The sequence below is a fragment of the Aedes albopictus genome, chromosome 1 (genome assembly GCF_035046485.1).
Source record: "Aedes albopictus strain Foshan chromosome 1, AalbF5, whole genome shotgun sequence".
In the NCBI taxonomy this organism is placed as follows: Eukaryota; Metazoa; Arthropoda; class Insecta; order Diptera; family Culicidae; genus Aedes; species Aedes albopictus.
The window spans coordinates 203008602-203028795 of NC_085136.1; the positions used below are offsets into that span (position 1 = coordinate 203008602).

The following is a 20194-nucleotide window of genomic DNA, read 5'->3' on the forward strand; positions in this document are numbered from 1 at the left end:
CGGAAATTAGTAAAATGGATCGTTTGACTGTGTGAAGAATTAGCGAAGTTAAAATTCACAAATAAAAAGAAATTAAAAAAAAGACCGTTTGAGGATTCTTGAAAACCATTGAAACTCAATTAAATATTTTTGAAAACAAAATAAAATTAGCATAGCATAAATACCTACTTGCTCAAATCGTGGATGCAGTATTTTTGAAAATAAAAATAAATTCAATTGATCAAAAAATCCAGAGAAGAAAGAAAAACTATATATATTTCAAAGATTTTTATGTTCGAACTGTGGGGCGCCAATTTGGATGCTTGCCAAGGGCGCCATGGGACCACGCTACGGCTCTGATGATGCGTAGGCCGTTTTCGCTCGTCAGCTTAACTTTCCATTCGTCGTCAGTCAAAGTTCCTTCTTCTGGCCTTTCTAAGCGACTTGAAGCCGCAGTAGTCACAGCAGTCGTTTGCATTGGCGGAGCCAGAATTTTCTTTTTTCCCACTCACTCTCCTAAACATACACGAGAAGGAGAAAGATAGAAGAGGGGGCAGCTTGCCTCCTCTTTTATCTCGCTCTTTCTCGTATATGTTTAGGAGAGTGAGTAAGAAAAAAGAAAAAGTTGGCTTCGCCAATGGTCGTTTGTAGCTCGCGTGTGTTGCCGCAGTTCTGGTAAATGGTTTGATAATCTCTAAACAATCGCACCATCATGTTCAGCACACCTCCTACAGCGGTACGATGCCAAACCTACGATCCCTCAATAGATCCATGCTAGGGTCAGTGGGTATGCAGGTGCCCTCTTGATGAAATTGAGAGACGGTAATTCCACGTGACGAGCTTTCAAACACAACTCCTGCTTCGTCGCGTGGGTCGTTACCGTTGATATAAATTAGTATTAAGAAAAGACACTACACCGACTGTATTCACCCAGGGATTACACATATTGAAGGATCACTAACATGAGACAACGGACAACGCATGAAACATCCAGCGGTCTAGTGTAGAATTTCCCGTTTAGTGAGAAGTTTTCAACGACTGGAGCGGGAATCGTACCCACACTCCAAGACTTACGTAACGTCTAAACGACTGACGCCGCTAACCGCATAGTCACGAAGCCCACTAGTTATTCTGTTACTGATTTCGCCTAACATGGGGAACAGACGCTGTTGTGGGCCGCTCTTCCTGGAATTCAGACGCTCAGGTTTGCAGAAGCAAACCACACCTCCTCCCCTCTCTAACAGTCCACGACCTTGTCTACGATCAAAGTTCTCACGGGGCTTGACTTTCCGAGCTTCCCTAAGGTTGCTCGCTGTTTCCGGCTGGTACCACGGGGTGGTATGTCTAGAATCGAAGACTTCTAATGAATTAGGGTAAAAGTACTAGATTTCGCCCCCCTAAAGCGTTGAACTATCAAAATTAAAGAGTTTCAACATATATTTCCGATAATATCTATGTTTCTTTGGCGATTCTTGCTAATTATCTTTCAATCAATGATAACACAGCTCAAAAGTACCATTAATTAAAGATTTAATACATTAAAATAACAATTTTCAATATTGATTTGTGGTTTATTTTTCGCCCCCCAAAACTCAATCTTCGCCCCACATCTGCTCTAATTTTCGCCCCCTACAGTTGCTCATAAGTTTTCCTCAATTCGATCATGGCTATCCTCAAAATTTTATTGAATACGAATTATCACGGCAAGCTTAGTACTGTCTTCTGCATTTTTGAGTTATCCAAAGTAAGCTCTCGCCTGGAAAATCAAGAAAAATGATTTTCCTGTATGCATTCATATGCATTCCTATTATTCGCCTCCTTGAGTTAAAATTAACAGAATGATATATATTATTTCTTAGATCAATAGGGAACTGCACGCCGCGGTTGCTAGGGAAAATTCTTTTAAGTCCTTGACGTTTCGTGGCCTTGTTGTTTACGATTTGGACTTAGAAAAATTTTGCTGGTTTTACTGAGGTGCACCCAGGTGGGCAGGGTGGCTTTGATTGAAATTATCAACGCGTGGTTCGTGGGTGGCGGAATGCGCGCATTCGGGCTCCTACTTGCAAGATTATGAAACCTGACTTGACTACAGTTATGAAGTTCAGCAATTTGTAAGGCATGATTAGCTGATGTCAGGATGAATCATTGACCACATGGTCACCACTGGCCACTCCGGGAACTTCCGGGATGACCCGAAACAACCTGGAGAACCGGTGATAGGGGTCAATTACGTTTATTTAGCAAAACATGATGAAAAACACCACGGCTCTTTTTTTATGATTTTTCGTCAATTCACTTGTGACTGCATAGCAATACTGGCCATGGTTCCCATGTGCCACTTTCGAAACTTCCGGGATGCCCTGAAGAACCGACATTAGAGGATAATCATATTCTAACAGAAAAATGTGTCATGCGACGGATCTTCCTTCATGAATTTTCATAGATATGTTTGAGGTTGTATCGATGCTAGACATGGCCCCCATTATTGGCCACTTCTGGAACATCCAGGTACCCCGACGGAAACGACAACAAAAGCTAATTACGATCATACAACAAAACATGTAATGTGACCATCATGATTTTTAATTCCTATGTATGTGGTCGTATCAAAAGTGGCCACACTCTTGGTTGACCATTTCTGAAACTTTCTGGGGCGCCCTGAGGGAACCGATGGCCAGAATCAATTAGGTTCATTCAGCGACGGTTTCATCATGTTTTTCGAGAATATGCTTGTGGTTACTGCTAAAACTTAGAGAATGCCCTCAAGAGACTGATGGCATATTGAACAAACGCGATCATATGACAAAATGTGGTGTGTAACGCATCTTGGCTAGGTCCAGAGAAATATCTGACAGGATAAAATAATGCTTGATGGAACTTCCGAAGGATTCCCTGGCGTAATTCCTGGAGGAATCCCTTTCAAAATGTTTGAAGGCATCCTCAACGGAATTTCTTGAGAAACGTCCGTCTGGGAATTCCTCCGGGTTCTCCTCCTCCAATTCCTCCAGGAGTTTCTCTAAGAGTTCATCCTAAATTGTTTCCTTAAGTAAGTATGAGAGTTTCTTCCAAAACTTCTCCGGGAATTTCTTCTGTAATTCCGCACAAAGTCCTTCCTGGAACTCCTCTGGGAGTTTCTTCTTAAGTTCCTCTGGAATTCCCCCCGGCAGTCCCTTTTAAATTACACCAGGAGTTTCACGTAGAATTTCACTGTGAGTTTGTCATAATTTCCCCCGAGAGTTTATGCTGAAATTCTTCCACAGGCAGTTTCTCATGAAATTCCTCCGGGAATTTCCCCAGGAATTCCTACGGAAGATGCTTGTAGAATTTCTTTAGTTCATTCTAGAATATCTCTGGAAGTTCCTTCTGAAATTCCTTCGAGAGTTCATCCTGGAATTCTTCCGGGAGTTCACTCTGAAGTTCACGCGGAAACTCCAACGGTAGTTCGACCTAGAATTTATCTGTGAGTTCGCCATAGTATTCCTTCAGAGTACCATCCGGGAGTTTCCTCCTAGAATTCCTCTTGAAATTCCTCATGGAACTTCCTAGATCCCAAAAATGCTTCAGGAGTTTATCACAGAATTGCTCGGATGTTCCTCTTGAAAAACGTCCGGGAGTTCCTTCAGGAAATCTTCCGGAAGTTCCTCTGGAAGTTCGTCCTGCAATTTCTCCTAAAGTTGTTTCTGGAATTCTTTCTGGAAATTCTTCTGGAATCCTTCTAGGAGTATCTCTGGAGTTAATCTGAGAATTCCTCCCAAAATTCCTCCTTTCTTACCGAAATTTCTCTGAAGGGTCACTTTGAAACACCTTCTGAAATTCCCACAGGAGTTGCTCGTGAAATTTCTCATTAAATTTCACAGGGGACTCTACTTTTATTTCTTAGGAGGGTTTGCCTTAGAATATCTCTAGGAGTTTCTCCTAAAACTCTGGGACTTCCTATTGAAATTCCTTCTGGAGTTCCTCCTCCTCTGAGAGTTCACGCTGGAGCCCCTACGAGAGTTCATCCTAAAATCCTCCGGGAGTAAGTCATAGTATTACTTCGGATTCTCCACTTGAATACTCTCCACGAGTATCCTCCTGGTACTTCTATGAGAGTTCCTCGAAGATCCTGGAATTTCTCTATGAGTTTGTTATATTATGTCTTCGGATGTTCCTCTTGAATACCCTCCTGGAATTCCTTCGAGAGTTCCTCATGAAATGTTACCAGGAGTCCCTTCTGAAATTTCTCTAGGAATTCCTTCTAGCAGATCGTCCTGGAAATCATCAGATAGTTCCTCCTAGAATTCCTGCGGAAATCCTTTCGGTAGTTCCTCCTGAAACTACTTCGTGAGTTCATCCTAGAATTTCACAGGGAGTTTCTCATGATATTCCTGCGAGAGTTCATGCTGGAATTTCTTCGGAAGTTCCTTCTTGAGTTTCTTAGGTTATTTTTTTGAAATTCCTTCAGGATTTACTGCTCTAGAATTCCATCTGGTTTTTTTTTAAAGAGATTCATCTAGGAGTTCCGCAAGGGCAACGCACTGCATGTGGATTATCTCTGCCAGATATTTATTCAACAATTCCAACAGAGATTTCCTCAATATATTAGTCAGAGATTCCTCAAACATTTTGCCAGACGTTTCTCAAAAAATTCCGTTGAGGATGCCTTCAAACATTTTGAAAGGGATTCCCCCAGGAATTACGCCAGGGAATCCTCCGGAAGTTCCATCAGGCATTTCAAAGGAATGAAGGAATTTCAAAAGGATAACCTAAGAAACTCAAGAAGGAACTCCCGAAGAAATTCCAGCATAAACTCTCGCAGGAATATCATGAGAAACTCCCTGTGAAATTCTAGGATGAACTCACGAAGTAGTTTCAGGAAGAACTACCGAAAGGATTTCCGCAGGAATTCTAGGAGGAACTATCTGATGATTTCCAGGACGATCTGCTAGAAGGAATTCCTAGAGAAATTTCAGAAGGGACTCCTGGTAACATTTCATGAGGAACTCTCGAAGGAATTCCAGGAGGGTATTCAAGAGGAACATCCGAAGACATAATATAACAAACTCATAGAGAAATTCCAGGATCTTCGAGGAACTCTCATAGAAGTACCAGGAGGATACTCGTGGAGAGTATTCAAGTGGAGAATCCGAAGTAATACTATGACTTACTCCCGGAGGATTTTAGGATGAACTCTCGTAGGGGCTCCAGCGTGAACTCTCAGAGGAGGAGGAACTCCAGAAGGAATTTCAATAGGAAGTCCCAGAGTTTTAGGAGAAACTCCTAGAGATATTCTAAGGCAAACCCTCCTAAGAAATAAAAGTAGAGTCCCCTGTGAAATTTAATGAGAAATTTCACGAGCAACTCCTGTGGGAATTTCAGAAGGTGTTTCAAAGTGACCCTTCAGAGAAATTTCGGTAAGAAAGGAGGAATTTTGGGAGGAATTCTCAGATTAACTCCAGAGATACTCCTAGAAGGATTCCAGAAGAATTTCCAGAAAGAATTCCAGAAACAACTTTAGGAGAAATTGCAGGACGAACTTCCAGAGGAACTTCCGGAAGATTTCCTGAAGGAACTCCCGGACGTTTTTCAAGAGGAACATCCGAGCAATTCTGTGATAAACTCCTGAAGCATTTTTGGGATCTAGGAAGTTCCATGAGGAATTTCAAGAGGAATTCTAGGAGGAAACTCCCGGATGGTACTCTGAAGGAATACTATGGCGAACTCACAGATAAATTCTAGGTCGAACTACCGTTGGAGTTTCCGCGTGAACTTCAGAGTGAACTCCCGGAAGAATTCCAGGATGAACTCTCGGAGGAATTTCAGAAGGAACTTCCAGAGATATTCTAGAATGAACTAAAGAAATTCTACAAGCATCTTCCGTAGGAATTCCTGGGGAAATTCCCGGAGGAATTTCATGAGAAACTGCCTGTGGAAGAATTTCAGCATAAACTCTCGGGGGAAATTATGACAAACTCACAGTGAAATTCTACGTGAAACTCCTGGTGTAATTTAAAAAGGACTGCCGGGGGGAATTCCAGAGGAACTTAAGAAGAAACTCCCAGAGGAGTTCCAGGAAGGACTTTGTGCGGAATTACAGAAGAAATTCCCGGAGAAGTTTTGGAAGAAACTCTCATACTTACTTAAGGAAACAATTTAGGATGAACTCTTAGAGAAACTCCTGGAGGAATTGGAGGAGGAGAACCCGGAGGAATTCCCAGACGGACGTTTCTCAAGAAATTCCGTTGAGGATGCCTTCAAACATTTTGAAAGGGATTCCTCCAGGAATTACGCCAGGGAATCCTTCGGAAGTTCCATCAAGCATTATTTTATCCTGTCAGATATTTCTCTGGACCTAGCCAAGATGCGTTACACACCACATTTTGTCATATGAACGCGTTTGTTCAATATGCCATCAGTCTCTTGAGGGCATTCTCTAAGTTTTAGCAGTAACCACAAGCATATTCTCGAAAAACATGATGAAACCGTCGCTGAATGAACCTAATTGATTCTGGCCATCGGTTCCCTCAGGGCGCCCCAGAAAGTTTCAGAAATGGTCAACCAAGAGTGTGGCCACTTTTGATACGACCACATACATAGGAATTAAAAATCATGATGGTCACATTACATGTTTTGTTGTATGATCGTAATTAGCTTTTGTTGTCGTTTCCGTCGGGGTACCTGGATGTTCCAGAAGTGGCCAATAATGGGGGCCATGTCTAGCATCGATACAACCTCAAACATATCTATGAAAATTCATGAAGGAAGATCCGTCGCATGACACATTTTTCTGTTAGAATATGATTATCCTCTAATGTCGGTTCTTCAGGGCATCCCGGAAGTTTCGAAAGTGGCACATGGGAACCATGGCCAGTATTGCTATGCAGTCACAAGTGAATTGACGAAAAATCATAAAAAAGAGCCGTGGTGTTTTTCATCATGTTTTGCTAAATAAACGTAATTGACCCCTATCACCGGTTCTCCAGGTTGTTTCGGGTCATCCCGGAAGTTCCCGGAGTGGCCAGTGGTGACCATGTGGTCAATGATTCATCCTGACATCAGCTAATCATGCCTTACAAATTGCTGAACTTCATAACTGTAGTCAAGTCAGGTTTCATAATCTTGCAAGTAGGAGCCCGAATGCGCGCATTCCGCCACCCACGAACCACGCGTTGATAATTTCAATCAAAGCCACCCTGCCCACCTGGGTGCACCTCAGTAAAACCTAGTAAAACCAGCAAAATTTTTCTAAGTCCAAATCGTAAACAACAAGGCCACGAAACGTCAAGGACTTAAAAGAATTTTCCCTAGCAACCGCGGCGTGCAGTTCCCTATAGATAGATTGTAAAGTAGAAAACATGGCCAACTAAAAATTACGTATTAATGAGGTACGTACACAAATTACGTCACGCTTTGTGGGGTGAAGTGGGTGGTCTGTTGACGTCCCATGCAAAAAATTAGAATGGAAGGGATGATTTTGGAATGGTTTTGTTTTTGCATTTCATTACTTATGGGGAACATCCATAAATTACGTCACGAAAAACATATCTATTAGGGCTACTTTTTTTGAAATAATACACGAATTCGGCTGTTCTCGCACAGCTGCTGACTGTATAGCAAACTCACTGAGATAATAGTAAAAAGTGACATTTGTTATCAGGAAAAAAACAATAGCTGAATCTGAGTAACAAACTGTCAAAGTTGCTGACGGATCGGTAATATTGTTTTTTACTTAGTGCTTGGCTGTGCATGGATTTTGTGAATCTAAAATGAGTGTGCCAAAAAAATCTGGCGTTCGATTTGAATAAGTCCAATCTGCATAAGAATCACAGCAAACTTACGACTTATTTAAATCAAACGCCAGAAATATTCTTATAAATAAATTACGTCAAAAAGATTTTCTAATTTGAAGTAACATGGAATTCAAGCGATTGACATTGACCGATTAACCACCGACGAACCGACGTGACAGCTAGAACAAATAAATTCAAATTTGTTGTCCCCGACGTCATGATGAAAAATAGCCAAACACTACCGCCACCCCTATAACGGTTCGCGATGGTTCGATAGCTGGATTCTAAACCCCCGTGTATTGATATTGGAAAGGTTCGTGTCTGCGCTGATTTGACAGAAGCGTTCGCTCGCTTCGCTGGTTGACCGTTAAATTTGGGGGGGACAGTTTTGAAACACCACTGTCACGTCGGTTCGTCGGTGGATTAACTACCACAAGTGTCTGTAATCTTTCATAGCTGTTGCGATTAGTTAAATGAGAGTTGAATGAAAGTTATATTTTATTACTAGCCAAAGCGAAAAATGCCAGCGGACCTTTTGCCCCGTAAAGTTTTCCAAAACCTAAAATTTAACACGTTTTTTTTTAATTCACAGAATTAGAACAATAGAATGACCCTCGTGAGTAAAAGAGGCGCGATATTTAGCACCAATTGTTCCCATGCAAAGCTTTCAAAATCAATTCCATTTTCTCTCCCGTTTTTTCTCATCAACGTGAACATAGTTTTAAACAAGTTTAGAAAAGTTGGACTTTTGGATAGGTGCGGGCATTCCCTTAAAGAACACGACGGTTTGGAACGTTCGTGCCACGAACAGTCTCAAAAATCGCCCGCTTTTGCCTTCACACCTGACTTCACAGTCAAATGTGTCAAAAGTGACAGATTGGCACGTGCTGCCTCGCTCGCATTTCATTTTCGCTCTCTTCCTTTTTTGCAACGATGACATCAAGACGACCCATCAAAAACGAAGTAGTTTGTATAATTCAATTTGACAAGGATCGTTTAAAATTGCGTTTAAAATTGGGTGTCGAATCTACCTTCGAATTCAGTGGTCAAAAAATTACAGAAGACACTCATGAAATAGATTAGAATGACCACATTTGCATAAATGGTACATTTTGCTCCACTTTCCCCTACCTCACAAAGATCAACTTCATCTCATCCGTTATCTCCACCAAGGTGTTTACATATTCTAAGGTAGTCTGAGATGTCAAAACTGGCTGAGCGGCCATTATTTTTTCACCGTGAGAAATTCTGAAAACGAATCCCCGCCTCCTCAAGTCCCTTTGAAATTTCGCTTCCTCTGCTTTTCTCCACAAACTAAACGTCATGCTCAACCTTACAATATATAAAAACCTTGATCTCCACACCCGATTTCAGTGCGAGAAAGAGAGGGGCGAAAACTAAAACACGCAATACAAATAGAACGGGACAAGGGAATTCGCCAGGGGCGATAATTGGAAACCTAAAATTTTGTGCTCTAATTTTCGCCACCTATAAAAATAGCTAAAAATTGATAAGTTTTATCAATTTAGCTGAATTAATAACCTGCTGTGTATTCCTAATACTTGTATGATTATCAATGATCATTGTTTTGGGTTGGAAGAGTTGATTTTATATGTCTTCCCAGGTTCTGATTATCGCTACTGTTTGCATTGCGCTAAAAAAACATACATCATTGCCATGACTATTTCACAATCGCTAATTCGATAAATTAAGTTATTGATTTTGTGGAATATCATTAGTTCACAAGCTTGATTTCTATTTGCTCTCTCAGATACGTTGGAAAGCAAACACCAATCTACCTAATTAATAAAAAAACTAAGAAAGTTTTATTAGGGGGGCGAAAATTAGGGAGGGGGCGAAGACTAGTGCATTTACCCTAATAAAATAATTCTATTAAGTTTAATGATTTATATTTTTCCGCTTCAATAACACACGTCTTCCTCTCGAGTCGTTGTCCCTGATTTATCCCCTCTACCTAGGCAGGGCTGTCCAACCCAATCCGCCTGTATAAAGAGTCAACCTGCTTCTCGACTCTATAGTATGGATAAGATATGCTGAGCAGAGAGGCTAGTCAACTCAATAAGATCTGAATTACGAAATACCCAGCCTTTACCATGCCATGACGCGCGCCAATATAAGCCTAAAAATCCACCTTGCTTAATTGAAGATTTAGTTAACCTTTGCTTGTACTACACTGTTATCGTTCCTTGAATCGATCATAATATTATCATCATCACCCACCATCATCAACAACCCATCAAAGTAGGTCGCCGGCCCAAATTTCAGCAAATCGTTCTAAACCCAAAGAATAACAAATTCAGCCAGCACTTTCTACCACTTGTTGCGCTTTTGTTTCGGCGACACGTGGTTATCCCTCCATTCCAGGACAGGCGCTCCAATTCCGTCGCGTAGCACGGCACGTTGCCTGGAAGCTACGCACTTGTTTGGCGGAATAAATTAGGACCTAATTTTCACGCCGTTTTTCCTGCAGCAGTTTGAGCTGGATATTTGAAAATTAAAATTTCCGGTGACTTTCAACCCATTACCCAATAAAACATGGATCAAATCGTTGAGGAAAGTGGGGAAGACTCCCAGGCGCCAGAGTCGACGTTCGAGGATGACCTTATTCCGAAAGAGATATCCGACGAGTTCTTCGAAGAGATGTGCTCAAAAGCCAATCTGGTATGCTTGCAATTGACCTTAATAATAATTCTGGGTTGAGCTGAAATTGAGGGTACTGATCTGATTTATTTCAGACGGTGAAGGACTTGCAGGGAAACCAACAATATGCCTTAGCTGAGGATTTTCAGAAGTTGTTGCTCACAAGCCAACAGTTACGGCAGCAGTTGTTGGACGAACAGGACAAGATAGAAAAGATGCAGGATGAAGTCTCGGCCGCCGCAGGGCGAGTTTCTCAGGCGTTGGCTATATCGCAAAAAGATCAAGAACAAATTCAAGCACTGCGATCCGAGATTGAGGATGCTTGGAGAAGAGCTGATGCAGCGCAATCTCGTGAGCAGACGGCACAAGAAGCAATGAATCAGATGCGTGAAAAGTTGGAGAAGATATCTTCGGAATCATCGGACAGGCATGGTGACAAGGAAGATGATGTAGGGGCTGCTATGGGAAAGCACAAAGAGAACATCTTGAGAGAAAGGGATCGTTTGTTTGTAGAAGTCGAGGAGCTCAACCGTCGACTTAATACTCAACGAGTGTATACGGAAGAATTGGACCACAAGTGTAACGATGCCGAAAATAAGCTCAAAGAGCTCTATAAGGTCCTCGATGAATCTTCAAACGACGCATTTCGAGATAAACGGATGCTGGAAAACCTTCAGGTTCAGCATGCTGAAGTTGTAGCCGATCTAGCGCAGAAAACTGATGAAGCATTACATTTCAAACAACTGGCAGAAGCTAGCCATAAAACTACGGTACAGCAGGGTATGCAGATGGCCGCCATTCGAACGACTCTGGAACGTTTGACCACGAGCAATAACCTATTGCAGGTGAAGCTTGCTAAAGCTCAAGGAGATTTCGAGAACATGGTTCAACTCAAGGAGAAGGTTACGAATGAGTTGAACACTAAAGTGAACATTCTGAAGCTAAAAGAAGACGAAAACAACAAATTTCGCTTGGAAAACGCGAAACTAACAAAAAGCAAAGAGTTACTACAGAAGAAGATAGTTGCAATAGAGACAGCCAAGAGTACATTTGAACATGAAGTTGCAAAATTGAAGTAAGTAAAAAGACATGAAATATGCAAAGCAACTAAAAAAAAATCATTTCAGAAATGTTATTGTAACATTTGAGAAGGAGCGTGATGCAACAAAACGGGCTTTTGATTTATCAAAGAAACATGTGGACGCAGTACTAAGGGAGCGTGATTTGGCCAGAAAGGACTTGACCAAAGCGAATAGTAAGTGTATTGTACTTAACCACCGTTCTACGCAAAATTGTCCCATGTTATATGGGATTCCCATAACCCGTCAGAATGCGCGCCAATATAAGCCGCTTGACCTAGTAGAGTGAGCTTCTGTTTAGTGCAGATCGATACACGGAAGTTGATGATTTTCCTTTCTCACTTAACTTCTTTCAAGCCCGCGCTTCAGAGAATCTACAAATCTTTCGGCTTGCTCATTTGGTTGTGGGTCCATTGGCGTAGCTAGCTTTTTTTTTCTTATTCACTCTCCTAAACAAATACGAGAAAGAGCGGGATGCAAGAGGGGGCATGTGCACCCTCCTTCATCCTTCTCTTTCTCGTGTTTGTTTAGGAGAGTGAGTAAGAAAAAAGAAAAAGCTAGCTACGCCGATGTATGGGTCCCAATGTGCATTATTCCGTTGATGGGACAGATGTTCTGTAAGCTCCAACAAGTGAATTGTACTGTCCGCTAAAAGTAATTATGCTGTTGTCTTCCATACGCTGTAGCTCCGCTTCTACAGGGGATACTCAAAATAACTGAGACAGGCAAAATTTTCAATTTTTAAAAAATGTTCAATTCGCTGTAACTTTTCGAAAAGGACATAAAATATTCTCAAATTTTTACTGTGAGCTCATCAACTAGTTGTGTATTAGGGGTCAAAATTTGGGAGGGATCGGGCCATTCTACACAAAGTTATAAAGGTTCTTGAAAAAGGTATAATTATCCGATAGCCAACTTTGAGCTGCTATATCTCCGGATTCAATGAACCGAATGCAATGAAATTTTGTTTATTTATGACATTTTACCTGTCCCAGTTATTTTGAGTATCCCCTGTACTTCCAGTACTGTGAAGTAGGCCACATGATTCTACAGCTATAACTTTTCGTTAGTATCTATTCCAAGATGGTGGTGATATCAGATGTGGAATCGTGTTGGAGCTGGATCTTGACGACGTTGAGATGAACTGGAATAAATTTGTACTTGCTGCTGATTTTACGTAGCACGTGGATGGTCCTGGACTTCATTTGTTCACTAGACTTTGGATTTGCGGATTTCTTCGAGTTGGGTGGCTTCTCACTGGTAGTGTAATGAAGAGAAGATTACCACAGGAGGTTTTAGAAGTCCTCTTCAAAGGCTTCTTCTAATTTCGAGTGATGTCATTGAGACATCGGGTATCCTTGCTCTCCATTATCTTCGTGTATTCACTCTATTCATCATCTGATGACAATCTTCCACCAGATTCTCTAACGTGACTTTGCTTGACATTCCTTGGTTGTGATCCCCTCATCGGCTATCTCTAGCTTGAAAATCAACCTGATACGGATGTCTGCATTCCTCGGTGATTGGTGTCTACAGATGATCTAAAGTCCTTGAATTAATGGCTTGAAAGTTTTTAAAAATTAGAAATCCTAACTTAGAATGCATGGCAATGCCTGTTTACCATTGTCGCATATGGAGTGAAATCGTCCGCTTCGCTTTTGTAGTTCTTCTTCTTCTTCTTGGTGAACGTCTCCACTGGGGCAAACCCTGTTTCTCAGCTTATATTCTATGAACATTTCCCCATTTTTTAACTGAGAGCTTCCTTTGCCTATGACCAGTTTGCAAACATGCATGCATTTCTATATCGTGTGGTAGGTGCGAAGATACTCTATGCTATAGGAAGTCTAGGAAATTTGCTTTACGAAAAGTTCCTGGACCGACCGGAAACCAGTCACCCACCGGTATGGTTATGATGGATACCCGCGCCTTTACAGCTGTGGCTATATGGGCCCATCACTCTTCTAGTATTTGAGGCATTGATAACGGGCGTGGAAAATGGATTTCTGTCGGCTGAATAAGTTCTTGACACCACGGTGTACCACATTTAAGGTGATATCATGGATGATACATTGTGGAAATCTGAGTACTGATGACGTAATTCAAATCGTTCAAAGTCGTGAACAAAATGATCTAGTACTCAACATGAAAGGACGATAAGAATTACGTCACATGTTTTCTTCAAAAATTGATGTTTACATATGTAACTAGCCTACCTTGTGATACTGTATGCCGTGCTTGAGATTAGAAAACCATCTCGCCCTGCTTGAAATCTAGGGATGGAGTATAGACCACCTCACGGCGAAATTCTATCTCTTTCGCTCTTTCAGAGAGTTTGAAAACAACAGGACCAGTACCTGTCAAATTTGACAGGAGTTTGCTCTGTTGTTTGCTAATTTCCCGTAGAAGTGAAAGAGAACGATTTCTTGATGACGTCACCGTGAATTAGAGTACAGTCGAGACTCTTATAAGATCACTGGTCGGGGGGCGCAATAGGAATCCGCTTAATAGGAGACTAAGAGCTTATGGGATTTCGGCATTTTGGGGGTGTGGCCTATTATCTCGGGTGTGTTAAGAGTTAACGCAATACTTGCTTCGGCAAAGTTTTAGGGCTTGATAAGATCTACCATTTAGAACTTTGGTTCATACGATTAGTTGGCAATTTGGCCGCTAGAGGGACCATCAACAATTTGATGCTAAATTGCACTACGGGAGCCATATCAGGTTGTCAAGCAAACGTTACGACATGCGACAGCTCAAGACCCTGATAATTTGGAAGGATAGTGTCTTCGGGAAAGTTGTTGGGTACGCCAATAACTTACTGACGATGAGTTGCGAAGTTCGAAATTCCTCCACTGGGCGGCGCTAGTGAGCAAGTAAAATTTCAAAACCTCATATCTCAGAATCCCGATAACTTAGGAAGATGGTGTCTTCGGCAAAGTTGATCAGTATCACATGATATTACATAAAAATAAACATTTGTTTCGCAATTCTGCCACTAGGCGGCGCTAATGAACATGCAAATTTTAGAAATCTCATAGCTCAGAATTCTGATAACTTAGGAAGTTGGTGTTTTCGGCAAAGTTGATCAGTATGACATAAACTTACATAAAAATAAACATTTGTTTCACAATTCTGCCACTAGGCGGCGTTTACCGGGTTTTTTCGTCTTTTTTCGACTTTTTTGGCGGTTTTTCGGCTTTGCATGTTCACTAGCGCCGCCTAGTGGCAGAATTGCGAAACAAGTGTTTATTTTTATGTAAGTTTATGTCACTCTGATCAACTTTTCCAAAGACACCAACTTTCTAAGTTATCAGGATTCTGAGCTATGAGATTTCTAAAATTTGTATGTTCACTAGCGCCGCCTAGTGGCAGAATTGCGAAACAATTGTTTATTTTTATGCAAGTTTATGTCATTCTGATCAACTTTGCCAAAGACACCATCTTTCTAAGTTATCGGGGGGCGACACTAGTTTTGCTGAGCCGAAAAACCGCCAAAAAATCGAAAAAAAACGAAAAAACCCGGTAAACGCCACCTAGTGGCAGAATTGCGAAACAAGTGTTTATTTTTATGTAAGTTTATGTCATACTGACCAACTTTGCCGAAAACACCAACTTCCTAAGTTATCAGAATTCTGAGCTATGAGATTTCTAAAATTTGCATGTTCACTAGCGCCTCCTAGTGGCAGAATTTTGAACCAAGTGTATATTTTTATGTAAGTTTATGTCATACTGATCAACTTTGCCGAAGACACCACCTTTCTAAGTTATCGGGGGGAGCGGCACTAGTTTTGCCAAGCCGAAAAACCGCCAAAAAATCGAAAAAAGACGAAAAACCCGATAAACGCCGCCTAGTGGCAGAATTGCAAAACAAGTGGGGTATCGCGCCACTTGGGCGGTGGCTTCAATATTCGTCTGTTTTCCACTATAACTCAGTCAATTTTGAACCAATTGATTTGAAATGTTGTACACGGGTAGATACTATACCTATCTCACCACATTCCAAAAGTTGTGTCAATTGGTTCAAATTTGTCTGAGTTATAGTGGAAAACAGACGAATATAGAAGCCACCGCCCAAGTGGCGCGATTCCCTGTTTATTTTTATGTAAGTTTATGTTATACTGATCAACTTTGCCGAAGACACCAACTTTCTAAGTTATCAGGATTCTGAGCTATGAGATTTCTAAAATTTGCATGTTCACTAGCGCCGCCTAGTGGTAGAATTGCGAAACAAGTGTTTATTTTTATGTAATTTCATGTCATACTGATCAACTTTGCCGAAGACACCATCTTCCTAAGTTATCGGGATTCTGAGATATGAGGTTTTGAAATTTTACTTGCTCACTAGCGCCGCCCAGTGGAGGAATTTCGAACTTCGCAGCTCATCGTCAGTAAGTTATTGGCGTACCCAACAACTTTCCCGAAGACACTATCCTTCCAAATTATCAGGGTCTTGAGCTGTCGCATATCGTAACGTTTGCTTGACAACCTGATATGGCTCCCGTAGTGCAATTTAGCATCAAACTGTTGATGGTCCCTCTAGCGGCCAAATTGCCAACTAATCATATGAACCAAAGTTCTAAATGGTAGATCTTATCAAACCCTAAAACTTTGCCGAAGAAAGTATTGCGTTAACTCTTAACACACCCGAGATAATAGGCCACACCCCCAAAATGCCGAAATCCCATAAGCTCTTAGTCTCCTATAACGCTCACCCCGGTCTAGTAGGAGTTCGTTTAATAGGAATTTGTTTAGTAAGAGACTCGACTGTATACTGATGACATATTTTTCGTGAACTGGTTCGCTCAGCTTGTGTAGAAGCAGCCGTACTTTGGCCGCGGCGTCGAGACCATCCATCGTTCTTGAAAACATCTTAGGTATTACTTTGCGTACCAGTTGGTGGAGTAGATTAGTCCATCCGGGTTGTAAGCGAACTCTTGCAGTCTTTATGATCAGCGAACTTCAAGAGTTCGATTACAACTCTATGATTTACTCGTTTCCATCAGCCGTTCTAATCTGACACTGAATCTGTTGTTGCTGGTGGGGAAACTCATGGTGTACAATCTTTATCCTATTTTGTTCAAGTTGGAACAAATCTATGTCGCATTGGGTGGATTGCCGTCACAAATTCACGTTGCGACATTGTCATTACTGTTGCGTGATGGTTGAAATTTGATTGTTATGGTACACTGCACGAATTTATTCTGGCCTGCTTACTCTCTCACGAAATTTGACGTTTGAGAGCAGGGGTGTAAGGTCCCACCCTCAACGCCCACCCAAACATGCCCACCTGCGCGCCATCTACTGTTGGTTCTAATTTGTAAACATCCTCTGTTTAATGGTTTTATAAACATCAACATTAGTACAAACATCAGAGTTTTTCTCTCGATTTAGATGCTTATGATCAGTGTTTTCGGTAATTATCGATATTTCTTGAGTTATAGTGTCAAATTATCCTTTCATTTGAGAAAAATAATCGCCCAGGGAGATTTCAATTTTTAGCCGATCTTCGCTCTTCAAACAAAGCAACAACAAAAACAAGCGAGAGCAGAGGTTAATATTTCATAATGGTGAAAACAGAACACTGATTTTTTCGGAATGAAATTTTTCAATCTAATATGCTAAATATATTAATCTTTATGTTCAAATCACATACTGACTTGCTTTTAGCATGATAAAACGGTATTAAAATTAGTTTTGTAATCGAATTGAACTTTTCTTGTTTGGTAGTTACGTCTTTTTACTGGTTCTAAAACATGATAGAAGGTAGGCATAATTTGTTCCCAGTTGACAGTCAACTTACACCCCTGTTTGAGAGGTGCCGACACCGCTCAAACGTCAAATTGCGTGCGAGAGTAAGCAGGCCAGAATAAATTCGTGCAGTGGACCATAAACTAGACTTGCTGCTGTCAGCATAGCAAAGTCATGGCTTACTCTACTAAAAATTTGAATGCAACATTTCTAATGCCCTTCTGCATTTTACAGAGATGACCTCGGATCTGATGGATCAGATAACTTTATTAGAAAAACAACAAAAGACACTTGAGAATGAAATCAAGGGCTATCAGGCGGCTGCTCAGAAGCAAAGTATGCTAATGTTGAAAATTGAGAAAGATCGTGATAGGAACGCCGAGGAAGCTCAAAACCTAAGCGAAAAGCTCGAGCAAATGAATGAAGATTTGTTGTACAAGCAGAACCAAATTATAGAGCTTCGGGAAAAGCTAAAGGAAACGGAAGCGAGACTATTCCAATGTCAGAATTCACTGGAGTTGACCAGAAGTGAGAGGAACATCTTTGAGCGCGATTTAGTCACGTGTATGCGCGATAATGACAGTTTGAAGGATCGACTGAAAACATCTGTACACTCTGTCGATCAACTGAAGGATGATAATGCGTCCAAAGTAGCTGAGCTGTTCAAGGCCAATAAAACTATCGATAAGATAGAAAAGGAGAAACAGTCTCTGAAGACAGAAGTGCAAAATATTTCGATCACTTTGCAGCATACCAAGTCAGAATTGAACGAAAAGATGATGGAAAATGCACGTCTAAACAAGACACTCACTGAGGATGCAGCAAGCATGACACGATTGAAGAAACAGCTGGACGGAACAATCAACGAAAAAGATCTGATCAAAGTGCAATTGACGCAGCGTGTGGAGGAGATCAATAATTTAACTGAGAAGCTAAATATGTTGAATATGGCATTGGATCGCGGTGAAAGTCAATATAGGAATCGACTAGACGATATTCGGCTGCTAAAAATAGAAATTAGTAATCTAAGATCACAACGAAATCTCCTAACGAGAGGGCTAGCTAACACAGCTGACATGCGACAGGAAGTCCTGCAGTTGAATCGCGTGTTGAACCAAGAACGTGTGAAAGCGAGGGCTCTTGAAGAAGAGATGCTAACGCCAATGAATGTTCATCGATGGCGAAAACTGACCGGAAAGGACCCAGAGAAGATGGATCTCATCGTTAAAGTGCAAACGTTGCAGCGTAGAGTATTATATCAATCCGTCACTGTTTCCGAGCTGGAGAAGACCATAAACGAGTCGGACAAGATGTACGGCGAGTTGAAGGAAGTCGTGGAAAAACTGCCGCATCATAAGATGAAGGAACAGTTGTGCACTACGCAAAGAGCCCTTACCGCGCAAACGAAGAAGCTAAAAGCATTGTCAGCGGAAATTCGTATCAAAGAGATTGACAGCAAAAGTCAGGAGTGCCTGGTTGATGAACTGAAGAAGTCTCTTTTGGAAACCAAGAAGGAACTAGTCAAGGAGGTAATTTTGATTTTTTAAAACAGTGATACAAATTTTCCAAATAATATTTTGCAGAAACGAGAAAAACAAAAGCTTTCAGAAACGATGCGCAATGCCCTAATGCCAGCCAACGGAGCCCGAAGACCGTCTACTCATCCGTCGAATGTTATTGTGGTCCAGAGAAACACCACCAGTGGCGGTTATCGAATGATGGGAGCGGGGTATAAAGTTAGCTGTTGAGATGCGTGTTCGTAATTTAAACCATCTTGTGACAGTGGAAGCTATTTCAATTTATTTTGTATTGTGTGAATAGGTATTAAGATTCCGGATATCAGCATTAAATTATGTCATAAATTAACCACATCTTTGTCCGAGAAGCGTGACAAACTCATATCAATAAATTATACGAACTTACTTTGAGTTTTCTTTGCTATTGTTCCAGGTTGTACCTGGAAGTATATAGATGATCTATGCTAATGAAAAAGTCCCAATCAAAGCAAGAACGAAAATCTATTGAATTATCATTTACGAGTTGTTTTTCTCTTTAACAATGATAGTTTCTTTAAAATTATGCCTTCATATTACAAAGGCAAGCGCAACTAATTTAAAAAGATTAGATGGCTAGCTAATCAACTTGATCTTTTGTCATTTGTTTTTCGGTTCTGTAAACAAATTCATAGACATCATTTCCGCATGAGCCAAGGTTGGATCTACGTTAGAAATTCTTCCAGGGATTTGTTAAGAAAGCTTTCTTGGCATTTCCTAAGGAATTTTTCATGGGATTGCTTCCGGGATTCCTCCTGGCATTTCTTCAGGAATTCTTTCAGGGTTTCCTTCAAGAATTTCTCTAGGAATTCACCCGGGAATATTTCCTATGTTTCTTTCAGAAACAACTCCGGGGATTACTTTAAAAATTCCTGGAATTCTTTCAAGAACTAATCCAGGAATTAATCCAGTACTTCCTCCAGGGACTGTTTAGGGATTCCCTTGGGAATGCCTCTTGGAATTGCTTTCAGGATTCCTTCTGGTGTTTCTTCAGGAACTCCTGCAGGGTTTTCTTCAGGAACTACTACAGGGATTCCTCAAAAAGTTCCTCCATGAATTCATCTTAGGATTCCTTCAGGATTTCGTCTGCGATTTCTTCAGGAATTCCTCCAGGAAATCCTCAGGGGTTTCCTCCACGAATTTCTTCAGGGGTTCTCCAGAAATTTTTCCAGGGATACCTCTGGAAATTTCTGCACGGATTCCTATAAAAACTCACCCAGAGTTCCTACAGAAATGTCTTAAGCGATTCCTTCGGGAATCCCTGCAGGGATTCCTCCAGGAATTCCACCAAGGCGAGACTATAAGTCCTCCAGGGATTCTTCCATGCAACACACATGCCACAAAAGAGTCATGGCAGCGCAGGTTTTGGTTACGTAGAAGTCACTGTGACTTACTTTAAACATAT

The 20194-nt window shown here is 41.2% G+C and overlaps 1 protein-coding gene across 1 annotated transcript; it reads left to right on the forward strand.

Annotated features, from left to right (window-relative positions):
- Window positions 1-9936: 9936 nt before the first annotated feature.
- Window positions 9937-19604, forward strand: LOC109425436 (cilia- and flagella-associated protein 58-like). Its single transcript, XM_029857408.2, has 5 exons — window positions 9937-10430; window positions 10505-11484; window positions 11537-11664; window positions 17471-18765; window positions 18820-19604. The coding sequence occupies exons 1-5, from the start codon at window positions 10305-10307 to the stop codon at window positions 18982-18984; spliced, it is 2694 nt and encodes an 897-aa protein (XP_029713268.2). The 5' UTR covers window positions 9937-10304; the 3' UTR covers window positions 18985-19604.
- The last annotated feature ends 590 nt before the right edge of the window (window positions 19605-20194 follow it).

Excerpts from the sequence above, each read along its gene's own strand:
- LOC109425436 (XM_029857408.2), top strand. The coding sequence starts at position 10,305 with ATGGATCAAATCGTTGAGGAAAGTGGGGAAGACTCCCAGGCGCCAGAG. Across the intron at positions 10,431-10,504 it reads TGTGCTCAAAAGCCAATCTG|ACGGTGAAGGACTTGCAGGG; the intron begins GTATGCTTGCAA and ends GATTTATTTCAG. Across the intron at positions 18,766-18,819 it reads AGAAGGAACTAGTCAAGGAG|AAACGAGAAAAACAAAAGCT; the intron begins GTAATTTTGATT and ends AATATTTTGCAG.